General features: G+C 44.2%; 11 protein-coding genes across 11 annotated transcripts; 6 read left to right on the plus strand and 5 right to left on the minus strand.

Annotated features, from left to right (window-relative positions):
• Positions 1-20: 20 nt before the first annotated feature.
• On the minus strand, positions 21-4,265 carry OGAPHI_003470 (uncharacterized protein; the record flags this gene model as incomplete). Its single annotated transcript, XM_046204448.1, has 1 exon — positions 21-4,265. One exon carries the CDS (start codon positions 4,263-4,265, stop codon positions 21-23), a length of 4,245 nt encoding a protein of 1,414 aa, XP_046061605.1.
• OGAPHI_003471 (uncharacterized protein) lies at positions 1,864-2,199 on the plus strand (the record flags this gene model as incomplete). Its single annotated transcript, XM_046204449.1, has 1 exon — positions 1,864-2,199. The coding sequence occupies one exon, from the start codon at positions 1,864-1,866 to the stop codon at positions 2,197-2,199; it is 336 nt and encodes a 111-aa protein (XP_046061606.1).
• OGAPHI_003472 (uncharacterized protein) lies at positions 4,264-4,880 on the plus strand (the record flags this gene model as incomplete). The annotated part of the gene is made up of 2 exons (XM_046204450.1): positions 4,264-4,275; positions 4,410-4,880. The coding sequence occupies 2 exons, from the start codon at positions 4,264-4,266 to the stop codon at positions 4,878-4,880; spliced, it is 483 nt and encodes a 160-aa protein (XP_046061607.1).
• Positions 4,490-4,708, minus strand: OGAPHI_003473 (uncharacterized protein; the record flags this gene model as incomplete). Its single annotated transcript, XM_046204451.1, has 1 exon — positions 4,490-4,708. One exon carries the CDS (start codon positions 4,706-4,708, stop codon positions 4,490-4,492), a length of 219 nt encoding a protein of 72 aa, XP_046061608.1.
• Positions 4,881-4,959: 79 nt separating the features above from the next.
• Positions 4,960-5,415, minus strand: OGAPHI_003474 (uncharacterized protein; the record flags this gene model as incomplete). Its single annotated transcript, XM_046204452.1, has 1 exon — positions 4,960-5,415. One exon carries the CDS (start codon positions 5,413-5,415, stop codon positions 4,960-4,962), a length of 456 nt encoding a protein of 151 aa, XP_046061609.1.
• Positions 5,416-5,563: 148 nt separating this feature from the next.
• Positions 5,564-6,676, plus strand: OGAPHI_003475 (uncharacterized protein; the record flags this gene model as incomplete). The annotated part of the gene is made up of 1 exon (XM_046204453.1): positions 5,564-6,676. The coding sequence occupies one exon, from the start codon at positions 5,564-5,566 to the stop codon at positions 6,674-6,676; it is 1,113 nt and encodes a 370-aa protein (XP_046061610.1).
• An 86-nt stretch (positions 6,677-6,762) lies between these two features.
• On the minus strand, positions 6,763-9,171 carry OGAPHI_003476 (uncharacterized protein; the record flags this gene model as incomplete). Its single annotated transcript, XM_046204454.1, has 1 exon — positions 6,763-9,171. The coding sequence occupies one exon, from the start codon at positions 9,169-9,171 to the stop codon at positions 6,763-6,765; it is 2,409 nt and encodes an 802-aa protein (XP_046061611.1).
• On the plus strand, positions 7,511-8,562 carry OGAPHI_003477 (uncharacterized protein; the record flags this gene model as incomplete). Its single annotated transcript, XM_046204455.1, has 2 exons — positions 7,511-7,779; positions 8,253-8,562. 2 exons carry the CDS (start codon positions 7,511-7,513, stop codon positions 8,560-8,562), a joined length of 579 nt encoding a protein of 192 aa, XP_046061612.1.
• Positions 8,828-9,091, plus strand: OGAPHI_003478 (uncharacterized protein; the record flags this gene model as incomplete). Its single annotated transcript, XM_046204457.1, has 1 exon — positions 8,828-9,091. One exon carries the CDS (start codon positions 8,828-8,830, stop codon positions 9,089-9,091), a length of 264 nt encoding a protein of 87 aa, XP_046061613.1.
• A 681-nt stretch (positions 9,172-9,852) lies between the features above and the next one.
• Positions 9,853-12,854, plus strand: OGAPHI_003479 (uncharacterized protein; the record flags this gene model as incomplete). The annotated part of the gene is made up of 3 exons (XM_046204458.1): positions 9,853-10,580; positions 10,953-12,379; positions 12,646-12,854. 3 exons carry the CDS (start codon positions 9,853-9,855, stop codon positions 12,852-12,854), a joined length of 2,364 nt encoding a protein of 787 aa, XP_046061614.1.
• A 42-nt stretch (positions 12,855-12,896) lies between these two features.
• On the minus strand, positions 12,897-13,532 carry OGAPHI_003480 (uncharacterized protein; the record flags this gene model as incomplete). Its single annotated transcript, XM_046204459.1, has 1 exon — positions 12,897-13,532. The coding sequence occupies one exon, from the start codon at positions 13,530-13,532 to the stop codon at positions 12,897-12,899; it is 636 nt and encodes a 211-aa protein (XP_046061615.1).
• Positions 13,533-13,591: the final 59 nt, after the last annotated feature.

The following is a 13,591-nucleotide window of genomic DNA, read 5'->3' on the forward strand; positions in this document are numbered from 1 at the left end:
TATAATGTAATTATGCATTTTTATGAGCATCCTTTCAAAGCGACGTAGCCGTCTGCACTGCTTGGGTTCAAGAGCAGGGCTCTTTGAATTCCTCTCAGTTCTCCTCTTTCCAGGTATGCGCTGCTGAGCTCGTCTGCACCGACGCCCTTTGAGTTCAGACACACGTTCAAGTGGACGTGCTTGTTGAGCTTCTTCCATGTTTTGGCGTCGGACGGGAACAGAATGGCGTTTCTTTGCCAAATGGTGGTCTTCTTAGTGTCCATTTTCTGGTTCAGCAAGTCCAGGAAGAACGGAACGCTGCTTGAAGTATCATCGATAAGCTGTTTCAATGACAAAGACTCTAGCTCTTCTTTGATGGCAGGATAGAACTCTTCCAAGTCCTCCACCAACGATATCGAGGCCAGTGTGAGTGCAACCAATAGCGAGCTACCAAAGCTCTCGATATGGTTGAACAGCTCGTCAATGGCAGCCTGCTTTGTGTCTTCGGAGTTGTAGTCGTACAGAACCTGTGCGATCAGAACAACCACCCTTTGCGAGTCTGGGAACGATTCCAGAATCTTTTTGAACTCCTCGACAGATGAGTCAAAGTCTCCTTTGAAGAAGAATGAGAGTCCTAGAACGGCCAGCGAAGACAGCATGATTTTCTGGACTTCATCAGATAGTCCGTCAACAGACTCGATCAGTTCCATAGACTGTTCGCTCGCTTCGATGGCAAGCTCGTATTCCTGTGCTCCCAAGTACATTCTGGAAATCTGTGCTTTGGCGGTGGCCAACGAGGTAACGAGATCATCAGACTGGTCTGTTTCGTGCTTGTGCTCTAAGATAGCGCACAGTTGTTGAGAGTATTGAAGTCCTGTTGAGAAATCGTGAACACGCTCAATCAGCAAGATGGCCACGTTCAGAGCCAGCTTGTCGTTAGGATAGTACTTGAGGTACGTGAGAATCGACAAGTTGGCCACGTCGAGTTCCTGAACCGCATCCAGATTCTCTTCCGTGGTCTCGGTGCCAACAATACTCTTCACCACAGACAAACTGTAAAGGAACATCGACAATGGACTCTTTCCGTTGGACATGACGTGGGCGTGGGTAAGCAGCTGGGATGCATTTTGCTCGTTTCCGTTGGCTTCCTCGACCAACGCTCTTCCGGTCCAACAGCTGGACTGTCCTGGTGCAAGTGATTGAACACGGAGGAAGCACTGGTTGGCAAGGTCCATGTCTCCATAATGCATGTATAGAACAGCCAGATGAGTCCATGGAATTGGATCACGTGGTGAGAGGGACGAAGCCTTGATGAAACAATGCTGAGCCACTTTGGCGTTCTGGCTCAACGAAGCAACTCCCAAAGAATTCCAGTACTCTGGGTTATCATTCTCCAAAAGAATGGCGTTCTTGAAAGCCTTAATAGCGCTCTCTTGGAGCTCTTTTTTCTCCAACTTCAAGAATGCAGCCAAATATGCAACACCTAAATTGTATGCTGTAGACGATCGCAGAAGACGCGGAGCCCCGTCACCAGTGATGGAGACTCCAATTCTTGCACTCTGTATCAAAAAATAGCAAGTAGCTTCGGTCTTGATCGGACTATCCTTCAAAGCTTCAAACTCTGCGCTATCTCCAATCTCTGTAAGCAGTTTGGTGGTCTTCAGTGCCGAGTTGTTTTCAAAAATACTGTTCAGATCATCGAATGGAAGTTTGTCGATATGAGACTCCACCATCAGGGTCAACTTCAATAGTTCTCCGACAAGTCGACACAAGTTCGGGGAAGATGGGTCCAACTTGACGGCAACCTTGAACGTCTCGATCGCTTTCAAGGCTGTATCTAAGGAACGAGCAATGTGGCTGTTGCTGATTTCGTAGTCTGTCTTCATGACCAGTGTCTCCGCGAGTCTCACGAAAACACAAGTTTCCTCGGGTCTTTTTGCAACAATCGTCTCCAAGTGGAAGATAGCGTCCTGGAACTCTCCCATCTCGCCTAATATCACAGCCAGCAAGTACGTTGCATGCCAATTATCAGGCGCAATCTCCAAGGCCTTGTTGAAAACTTTTAAGGCTGCATCCAAACGTCCACGAGCCAAATATCCTTCGCCTAATCCAATCCAGGAATCGATATCTGCGGAATCGATACGCAAAGCATTTTGGAATAATTCAATAGCTTTGCTATCATCTTGCCGCTCAAGAGATGAACATCCCAACATTCTGTAAGGCCAGGATCCATCAGACTCCAAGCTCAAGATAGCCCTTCTTCCTTGCTCGCTATTGACCACTCTCTGGCAAACCACTTCAACCATCTCCCAATCTTTCTGGGAGCTGAAATAATTGCATAGCTCTTTGGCTGCAAGCATGTCACCGGCGTTCAACTCAAAAGCTTTGGAGAAACATTTTAGCGCACGCGTATTGTTGTCATAGTAAGTCAAATAGATGTAACCCAACGAGCTGTATGGTGCAGAGAGTGACTCTGATTGTTTCAGTGCTTCGATCAGTAAATCGAACGCACTCTTCACCAGTGCTGCAACATGCTCTTCGTCTGGACTCTCTGTATCTCTAGCCTCCATAAGATACGATTCCGCTATACGCCAAAGAGTGTTGCCACGAATCTCTAGAGAATTAGGGTCAGTTCCATCGATCATCTTGTACGCCTTGTCTAATTTTTCACGTCCCTTGGCGTACTCTCCAATCTGAATAATACTCCAACTGTATTCCATGTTCGCTTGGAGATGGTCTGGAGCATCGTCTAACACTTTGCCTAAGAGAATAGCAGCAGCGTTGTAGTCCTTCTGCTCCACTAAAATTAAACCTTTTCCGATTCTTGCTTGAACATCAGTGGGACTCTTGCCCAGCACAGAATCGTAGAGTTTCAGAGCTTGGGAGAAATGTCTAGGGGTCTCATAATATGTATATGTCGTTGCAAGACTCAAAAGTGAGTCTTTTGTTGTGTTTGGGAAGTCTAGCTTGAGTTTCTTTTGTTCCTTTGAAACCAGGGTCACAAGTTGCTTTGCGTAGTCGAGGGCGGTCTCGTATTCTCTCAAATGCAGATAATACGCTGTGACGATTCTATGTGCAAGCAGGGACTCAGATGCAACTTTTATACCCTGGATCATCAGTTCCAAAACATCTGCAGGGGAGAGATCATCTGCGTCTGTTGTTTCTTCTGATTCTTCAATCGCTATTGGAGCTTCTCCGTTCGGGTCTTCTTCGACCTCCTCGGCAGTTTTGATGTTTTTCAAAACACGCTTTTTCTTACGAAACCTGTTCTTTTTAGACTTCTTTTCCACTCTGAGGTATTCCTTGACCTTCTGTCTGTCAAATGGAGAAATATCTGAGGAAACAAATGCAAAAAGCACAGCACCTAATCCCACGTTTCCGAAAAGCTTGATGTAGTCCGCGACCAAAATCAGGTCCAGAGACTCGAACGATTTCAAATCTTTCCAATCAAAGTATAGATCCCAGGCCAGCTGAGAAGGGCTCTGCACCACAACCATTCCTTCCACCATATCATACACTTCCAGATAAAGTTGTTTCTTTTCTGCATCTGGAGCGGCTTTCAGTTGTTCGAACCTGAGTTCTAACAATCTTGATTCCATTTTCTTGCGGTGATAATCGTCTGAACACATATCGATGTATCTCTCACAGAGTTCCACAAGTCCAAATTGCTTATGCGCAGTAGTGATCACACGGTTATAGGCCAATTGGTTTTTGTCAGACATATTGGAAATTCCGGTCAGCTTCTTCTTGAAAAGCTCCGATTTAATGTAGGCACTCTGTTTTTGCTCCACGATATTGATCAGTTGGAATAATGCTATTTCTGGTTTTTCAAACATCTGGCCCATCAAGTCTCCAAACTCAGAACCTGGAATGATCTGGCGCAAGTAGTATTCTGTCAAGATAGGAACTTTTCTCTTGAATTTCTTGAGGTAGTCCCTCACTGCTGTCACCACTTCAGTCAAACTATCATTTTTGGCAAGCAAGCTGTTGGCAAAACCGGTAACAACTCTGAAAAACTGCTCGTAATTGTCGCTTTCTCTTGCCAGCTCAAGCATTCCCTTCCAGGCAAGAACATCGTCCGAATTGATCTTTGCTGCTTGTTCATAGGAAGCGAACGCCTTTTCGTCGTCCTTTAACATGTGTAGAGCTTTACCTTTAAATATATGGGCAAAGTAGTTCTTGCTGTCAAAATCCTCGATGATTTTATCGCAGCAGTATATCACGTAGTTCGGATCGTCGTCTTTGAACGACTGCCTGGCAGCCTTCAGCAATCCGTTCACCGACATGGTTGATCGAGTAACACAAAGAAAAAAAAAATTGGTGTAAAGGTGAAACCAGCTTTTTGTTTACTTTCCTAAACTTTATTGATTATTTGACTATGGGAGTGAGTATACAAAATGAGACCCTTTGAAGTAAGCTAACTGTATAAGGCAGACGACTGGAATATTAACTCGTTATCGAAATCGCAGATCGAGCATTTTAAAGCGATTTTCGACATTTTGGATCAAGATCACGATGGTAAAATCTCTGCAGAAGATATCAAGAATACGCATTCCAGCCTGGGAATTAAAGATGGGGGCGACGCTAAGAAGATGCTTGCAGAGTCTGGATCGGACGGCCTGGTGTTCAATGCGTTCGTGAAGTTTATGCACACAAAGTATGGTGACTTCAACGACAAAAATGAACTGGAGCAGGTGTTCTCGTCGTTCAAAAACGAGTCCAACACCATCTACGCCGACGACCTTCGCCAAAATATCCTCGATGTGGGTAAAACAAACCCAGACGCCAAAATGAGCAAAAACGACTTGAATAAAGTGATAAGCTCTTTCAGTAAGAAAAACGGCCTTACTGGTAAAGCAACATTCACATCAGACGCATTCATCGATACAGTTTCCAACTAAAAAGATCTTACGGAGCAAATCATTGGGCTGTGTGGTTTTTTTCTAGTCTATGCCAAACAATTAATAAAATACAGGTTCATTATTGATCGATGATCAGCTCGTCGACACTCCAATCTTCGTAAGAGCCGTCAGGCAAGTATCTTCTGATGATAAGCGGGATCTTTCTTTGTGAAAGTTCTTTAAGAGCAATCTGCAATGGATCGGTTTCTCCTTCAATATCAACAAGAACTGGAGCGTTCATAGATATTTGTAATGCTCTGGTACCTAATATTCTAGCTCTTTCGTATTTCGTCATGTATGGGGTTGTTGTTCGTTGGTCTTTTGGGATCGCCAAGTTTCTAGTCTTTTTTAGAGTGCTTCCGTTGGAATAAGCTTCTCCGTCGTCAGGGCCTAATCCTCCCTTCACAATCGTTTTTCCATCTTCAGTCTCTAATGGTTCTTCATCGCTGAACCGTTCCTCGTCGCTCAACTCGTACTTCTCATCGAAGTCGTCGTATCTCTCGTTCTTCATTCCATCTTCTTCGTAGTCTGCCATGTTCGTCGAGTTGGAGGTCTATTGAAGACTAACAAACAACACCGCTATTATGAAAATTTTTGCAAACTATTAAAGATTCCGGGTAACAATAAAAGGAAAAAAAAAAATATGAAGATTAAATATTTCTCTTATATTCTTCTGATAAGATATGACTTCTGATATTCCTCAACTCAAGAGGAAGTTGGAGGATTCTACTCTCCCAGAACACGCAAAGAATGCAAGGGTATCGGAGAAAACTCTGGAGATCTTGTCCCCGGCTCCTTCAACCAGGAACTCCTCAAGAAGCCCTTCAAGATCCAGCTCCCCTTCTAGAGTCAAGAAATATTTCTGTCATTACGAGAACTGTGGCAAAGGATACTCCAAACCATCGCTTTTAGAGCAGCATCTTCGATCGCATACCAATGAAAGACCGTTTGCGTGCACAATCTGTGAGGAAACGTTTATTCGGAAAGACCATCTACAACGACATATGCTCAAACATACCACTCCCGATGACAAACCGTTTCATTGTTCAATTTGCAGCAAGGGGGTCAACAGTCTCCAGCACTTGAAAAGACACGAAAAGACGCATTATAAATCTTTCAAGTGCCATTTCGAAAGCTGTGAAGAAGCGTTCTACAAACACCAGTCGCTAAAGGCCCACATCAATTCAGTTCACGATGCCGCTAGACTCACCTGCACAGAGTGTGGGAAGGCGTTTAGCAGACCTGGTCGACTGTCGGACCATATGGAGAAACAGCACAGCGATACGGCCAAACTGATCTGTGAGTATCCGGGCTGTTTCAAGGCTTTCAAAGTTTGGTCAGCGTTGCAATTACACATCAAATCCGAGCATTCTAAGATTTCGTGTGAAATATGTGGCAAGAAGTGTGCTGGTCCAACGGGACTTGCAAATCACATGAAAATTCACGAGGACAATGACGAGCTAAAGATTTGGAAATGTTCAATTTGCGGAGAGAGACATCAGAAAAAGGAAGAGTTGACTGTACATTATTCAGAAAAGCATCAGGAAACTGAAGTTCAAGAGGAACTGCAGTACGCGCGATCTAATACTGCTCCTGAGAGTTCTGTTCCACGTGCCAAGCCAGGATCGCAAACGTTCCAGAAACAACTAAACAAAGGTCGGATTGGTTCTGTGTTTGACCTAGTCGTTTCCAACGTGAACGAAAGGACAATTCTGTGCGAGCTCTGCGGACGCGGATTCAAGAAGGATTACGATTTGAAAAGACACCTAGACTGGCACAACAGTCAAAAAAATTAACAGTTATCAATTATGATAATACTAACGATTTATATAATGAGCGCTTTGGGTATTTTTAATACGAGCCATCATCGATGGTGGTTGTATCAGATGAAGATGTAGAACAGCACGGTGAAAATACCGAGCAATGCTGAAGGAGATTTGGAGGAGGCTGCCCAAGCGGAGTAAATCGATATTCCGCCTGTAGAACCCGACGAGCCGGAGCCAGAGGCACTTATAGTCGACAATGTCAAGTCTCCATTAGAATTGGTGGTGAACACTTCCGTTTGGCCAGACGGCACCGTAGCGACAACTGTAGTAGGCTTTCCATTAGAGTCAGTTCCCACGATTGTCGTTACGTAGTCGCCATCCGCAGGAGTGATTGTGCTTGAATGGTGGTTTGAGTTCTTGGTTGAGTTGTCAGAGTCACCACCCGATGTCTTTTCGGTATCGGAGCTAGATGTTGACTTCGATTCAGACTCAGAAGGTGTCACTGTGACGTATGCAAGAGATCCGTCTTTACCAGATGTTGTGGTGACATGACCATCAGAGCCGGAGCTGTAGGAGGTAGCCAACACAGAGTTTCCCTTTGAGTTGGTTGTACCATAGACTTCAACGCCAGAAGGAAGGCTGGTGGTGATAACCACCTCACTTCCATCCGAACCGTAGCTGGTAATTAGGGTTTCGCCGGCAGGGGCAGTGTGGGCCGTGGTGGCAGCAGTCTTTGAAGTTTTCGTCGGGCTTGTCGTCTTTTTGGTTGTCGATGATGATGACGACGACGATGACGATGACGATGACGACGACTCAGAAGACACTGTTGTGAAGTCATGATTATCAACATCTGCAGTGGAGGTCATGGCAGAGCCATCGATCGTGGTGAGACTGTCGTCCTCAGAAGATGTTGAAGAAGTTGTCTCGGTCTCGGAACCAGAAACGATGGTGGTCACAATGGCTTTTCCACTGGAGTCGGTGGTGGTGACCACCGAGACACCAGCAGTTGAAGTTGATTCTTCGTCAGCAGAGCTGCTTGGCTTGACCACACCACTCGAAGCAGTAGCACTAAGCTTGATATTATACAACCACGAGTCTGCTCTCTTGGATTTTCCGCCTTGGTTGACAGAGATGTAGATATCAAACGATCCTGGCTGTGTTGGGTCATCCTCTTCACCAACGATTTCAAATGTTCCGACGGAGTTGCTTTGAGCTAAAGTGCCAGATCCTCCGCTGGAGATGTCAAAGTTATCCTCGTTGGAGGACGAGTATGTCACACCTCCTCTCTCCATGATACTAGCTGGAACAGAGAAGTCGACCAGGATTGTGTTTCCTTCGTATCTAATGGTGTAGGTAGGAGCATCGGTAGACTCTGGGGTGGATGTGGAAGATGCCGAGGAGGAAGTACTGCTTGGAGTAGTCGACGGAGCAGATGAACTTGTCACTGGAGTTAAAGACACCGATGTACTGAGATAAATAGTAGTGCTTGGGTCAGTGAAGGTGAAAGTAGCATCGTATTCACTCACATCTCTCTTCATCTTGGCAAAGTTGGCATTACCGACGGGCCGAATTGCAAAGTCGACGTTGTAGGTGCTTCCAGCCACAGAAGTCAAAGGATAAGCCATGTTGATGGAGGTGTTGGAGATCTTGGAGAACGATCCAGATGCGGGATTTCCATCCAAATCGAAGTTGTAGTAATCTTCCACAAAAGTCCATGCGTCCTGGCTTTCTCCCTGAATACCGAACGGAGTGTAATTAGAAGGAACATGGATTTCAAAAATACCGTAGCCAGAAGTCTCGTTCTGGTAGGCGATGATTGTTGGGTGAGCACCGATAGATCCAGTGGCCTCGAGGAAGAAAGTTCCAAACTTTTCGGTAACCACTGTGGCATTGGCACTGTAAACGATGTCATTTGAATTTCCTGGGACGATGGAAGCCAAAAACTCGTAGTCGTAATCTTGGAGGTCTGGCACGCAAACGTCGGTTGTTGAAGAGATGTTCCAGGTTTGGTACACGGCACTAGTGCCTTCTAGTTTGATGTCTGAGGGGCTAAAGAAATCTTCATCAAAAGACCAGTCGTCGGCTTCAGGCACGGAAACCGAATAAGGACCATAACTTGGAGGAACATAAACGGCCCAGTAGTAATGGGACTCCGAGTCAACGTTCTGCTGGAGGAATGTCATGTATGGGGTTGGTTCGCATGATGGAGACACCGACGAGGAAACCGGAGAGGAAATCGATGGGGACACCGATGCAGAAGAGGAGAGTGACACCGGTGTGGAAGACGACGTTAGAGTTGGAGTTGTTGTGTGTGAGTCTGTGACGATGTTGCTTGGAGGAGGACTAGAGGTTTCCGAGGATGAGGATGGCGGAGGTGGTGGGGGAGGTGGTGAAAATACAGGGACTGATGATGTCGAATTTGTGTATTTCTGCAGAGTGAAATGACCTCGGTCTTTGGGGATAACTGCTAAAGCTTGTTGGGTCAAACACACCACAACCGTGGCTACTTTCCAGATATTCACCATTGTCAAAGTCTCGATCTGACAAGAATTTGAGCAAGTAGATGTATATAACAAGGATAAAAATACTCCTGTAGAAAAGACTTTTCCAAATAGCTCGCAGTGTCTAAGCTGTAATTAGGCTTCCTAATCGAGAAAAATTTTATTTTTATTATAAACATTTTACGCTTAGGGACTAATTTCATTACTGACCGAGGCCGAGCCGATCGTGGTGGGTTGAAAGCTCGCATTTCTCCGTGGATGATCTACACTATTGAGAGAAATGCCCGGCTTCCGCAAGGGCAATCCTAATTGATTCCAGGCAGACATTCTTGTAGAGACCGATCTTTTAACAATAGCGTTTGGAAAAATCTATTGCAGATTACAGACTCTGCATAATTTCTCAAGTGCAAGTGTGCCTAGCCGATGACTTCTCCTGTTCTGGAAACGACAGGGGTCGAGATTGACGGTGTTTGAAAAATGGCGCTAACCATCACCTAGTCCAAATCTCTCATATCATGCTCCTTGTCTTCGGGACTAAACCCAGTATCAGAGAAATCTTGTTTCCACTTTTCTTTTCCGGAATCCAGATTCTTCCTGGCTTCATTCCCTAAAACGGATATTTCCAAGTTTACATTTTATTGCGTATGTTCCTAATTCGAGGCTGTGCTCAATTCTCTTGTCGTATTTATTTTCGCAGGCAAATCAATGGAACAACTAGCGTATGCCCCTGCCACTTCTCGGTCGGTTTCTGAGAGTCTGATTCGCAGAGCGAAACAATCTCTAGACCACGAAATTCCCCTCTACACTTCAAACAAACAAAGAGACCACTATGAGTCGATTGCTGAATTGTATTCCATCATCGTCGCTATCAACGTGTTGGAGAAGTCCTTCATTAAAGACAGATTCCACGCTAACGAAGACTACTACACAAGCACAACAATGCGATTGATCAATCAATACAACCTGATCTTGAAAGACGACGAAGTCAAGGAAGAGTTTGATGATCTTGAAAAATTCGTCTCGCGATACCAATTAGACTGCCCCTTGGCCGTCAAACGTATACAAATTGGCTTACCAGCTACCGCCACGCAAACCCACGCTTCATCTTCCACAGTCAACCTTCCGGCATCGGCTAATAATAACGACGCTTCCCAAAAAGGAAAAGCCATTGCTGAGGCAACAGGATCATTCATCACACTCATGGACGCAATAAAACTAAATTACAATACAAAAGAACAGCTACATCCCCTTTTGACGGACATAATCACGAGCACAAACAAAGTATTTGGTGATTACGACGGTCGTTCGAATTTGGTTCAGTGGTTAATCAAGCTGAACAACCTAAAGCTGAACGAGTTTTTGGACGACGAAGAGTTGAAGGAGTTCTTGTGGGATATCGACCTTGCCTATAAAGGATTCTTCAGTTTACTGGGGTAAAACTCGTCGCACCAACCAAATTATCACAAAAGATCCTTGTCGCGTTACGACAAAAATCCATGTTGGCCGTCCCCAATAGTGTGGATCTTGATTTTTAACGGAATCTGCCTGCGATCTGCTAATATTCCGTTTGGACAATATTTTCAAACAGAATTTATAGCGTGCATATTACCAAAAAATTTGGGCACCCTCCTCGCACCGCGTCTTCGTTTATTGCCTGTGTCTGCTCTTGAATTAAGATGTGGAGATTTTTAATTAAACTAAAAGGAAAACAAAGTCTGTAAGACTGTTCACCCGTTTTTATTACATCACGTTCGTTCACTTTTATCGTTAGTCTTTGCTATGCTTGGATACAAGTCTTTCTTGAGCATTCTCAGCTCTTTGTCTGCAGTTAATGCTCTCATCCCGATCGAGGTCGTTGGTAATCGGTTCATCAAGCCCGCAGTTGATGCCAGCGATCCTGGTGAAGTTTTCTTTGTTACTGGTGTTGATTACCAACCAGGTGGATCATCTGATTATCAAGATTCCAACCCCACCGATGTTCTTTCCGATATCGAAGCTTGTTATAGAGATGCCTACGTCTTACAAAGTCTGGGTTCCGAGGTCAACGTGATTAGAGTTTACACATTGAATCCAGATCTGAACCACGACGAGTGCATGTCTGTCCTTAACGCTGCTGGTATTTACGTGATTATTGATGTCAACTCTCCTCTTTCTGGGGAATCTTTGGACAGATACAATCCAAGTAACTCATACACTTACTCTTATATGGAGAGAGTTTTCAAAATGATCGATGCTTTCAAGAACTACCCAAATCTGCTTGGATTTTTCAGCGGTAACGAAGTTATCAATGACTCTAAATCAGCTGGTGTGGATCCAAAATATTTGCGGGCAGTCCAAAGAGATATGAAACGTTATATCGAGAATAACTCCAACAGAACAATACCTGTTGGATACTCGGCTGCTGATGTCTTGGATGATGGATTAAGAGATGTCACTTTGGAATACCTGATCTGCTCTATCGACGGCGAAAAGGACGATTATTCCAAGTCTGATTTCTTTGGAATTAACTCTTACGAGTGGTGTTCCGGTGTCTCTGACTGGTCCTCGTCTGGATACGGTTCGTTGAACAAGACGATTTCTAACTCCACTGTTCCTGTGTTCTTTTCTGAATATGGATGTATCGCTAAGACCCCAAGAACTTTCACTGAAGTGAGTGAAGGTGTCTATGGCGGATTGGTTAATACTTTGAGCGGTGGACTGATCTACGAATACTCTGTCGAGGCAAACAACTACGGAATTGTTGAAATTGATGATGATGGATCTTTGACATACAAGGAAGATTTCGATAATCTTAAGAGTCAGTTTGCCAACTCCAGTATTCCTGACATTTCCTCGGACGACGTTTCCGAAGCTAAAATTGTCACCTGTGACAAAGAATACCTCGAGTCACTGTCATCTGTTTTCGATGTTGATTTTGACCTTCCAGATGCACCTGATGGTGTCGAAGATCTGATTCTTTACGGAGTGAATGGATCAAACATTGGTCAAATTGTCGATATTGATATTAGAGCTTCCAACTACACTATTCACGATGCCGACGATAACGAGGTTACCTCTGCTGTGATCTCTGTTGCTTCAACAAATACCATCAATGCTCAAACTGGTGTCAGCAGCTCTGGTTCGTCGAAGCAGACTTCTACCGTGGACTCGTCTTCGTCATCTGCTACTTCTTCAGTTAGCCGTACATCCTCAAGCTCTAAAGGTGACGCTAATCAAAACTTGAAATATGCAGGTATCACTTACGCATTGGGAGCGGCAATCCTGGCCCTTTTGTAAGCTCGATCCGCTTTCTTCACTTCTTTCGATTTAAATTCAATTACAGACGTTATTTTCAAAAAACAGTCGTAGTGCGACAGGAAATTCTGTCGCGAAGTTCCTTCACGTAATAATCGATTTAACAAAATTGATCAAAAAACATATTTACAATGACAAAGGCATCGGAAACCGTGTTGGCAGTGTTTCTTGCTTCCGCAATCTATTTCTCTCTTCTTGTTGGAGTCATCCCTGTCCCAACCATAGTTCAAAAAGAGATCCTCCCGGTTGTTCCATGGTGGGCTTTGGTGTCCTTTGGCTGTTATGCCTTGGGGACATTAGGTTGGGGTGTTTACACTTTCAAAGATAAAAAAGACAAGTACACAGAGCTATTGGGAGAAATTAAAGAGGCTGAATCATATCTGAGAAAGAATGGCGTGGATATTGACTCATAAGGGAGTATATTGATCAAATAAATGCAAAAATATATACGTTGTTCATGCTTGTTGCGTTGCCATTGGAGAAGTCTGATGGCTTCGTTTGGATTTTAGTTTCTTTTCCAAATCTGCAAACACTTGTAAGCCAAGCGGCATTTCAACTTCTTTCTTGCGTGTGATCCCATTCTGTTTTAATTCATCAGGAATATATTTCTCTGGAAGATAAGCTGGAGGAGGATCGAAATCAGCAGGCCATTTCTCCTTGATGTTGTCCCCCTGAGCCATCAGATTATTTACAGCGCGCTTAGTAATCTGTTTCCACTCCTGTAAGTCTTCGTTGTAAAGCTCCCACACACAGTTCGCACATCCGCTCATGCAACAGTTATCGGGTTCTATAGGTTGTTTCGGGACAGTGACTCCCGCAATGTTTCTCTGTATTGCTCTATAAGAAACGTCTCTTCTTGATGACTTTGTAGATTTATTCTTACCCGAAAAGCCAAAGATTATATTGATATCTGGGTTGTCTGCGTCCGTTTTTCTTCTAGTTTCAAAAATGAGGGAGCTGTTGCCAAAAGGTTGATTTGATGAAGACGATGCCTTCTTTGACTTATTCATTAACCGATAGAAAGCCGACTTGTCGGCCTCCAAAAGAGGTTTCGATAATGAATAAAGTCTTTTCTGACTTATTCGCAGCATTTTTAATTGTAACTTAATTTTTTCCAAGAATTTACTTTAAATAATCGAACTACTCTGTG

Source organism: Ogataea philodendri, assembly GCF_020536065.1.
Source record: "Ogataea philodendri strain CBS6075 chromosome Unknown scaffold19, whole genome shotgun sequence".
Lineage (NCBI taxonomy): Eukaryota > Fungi > Ascomycota > Pichiomycetes > Pichiales > Pichiaceae > Ogataea > Ogataea philodendri.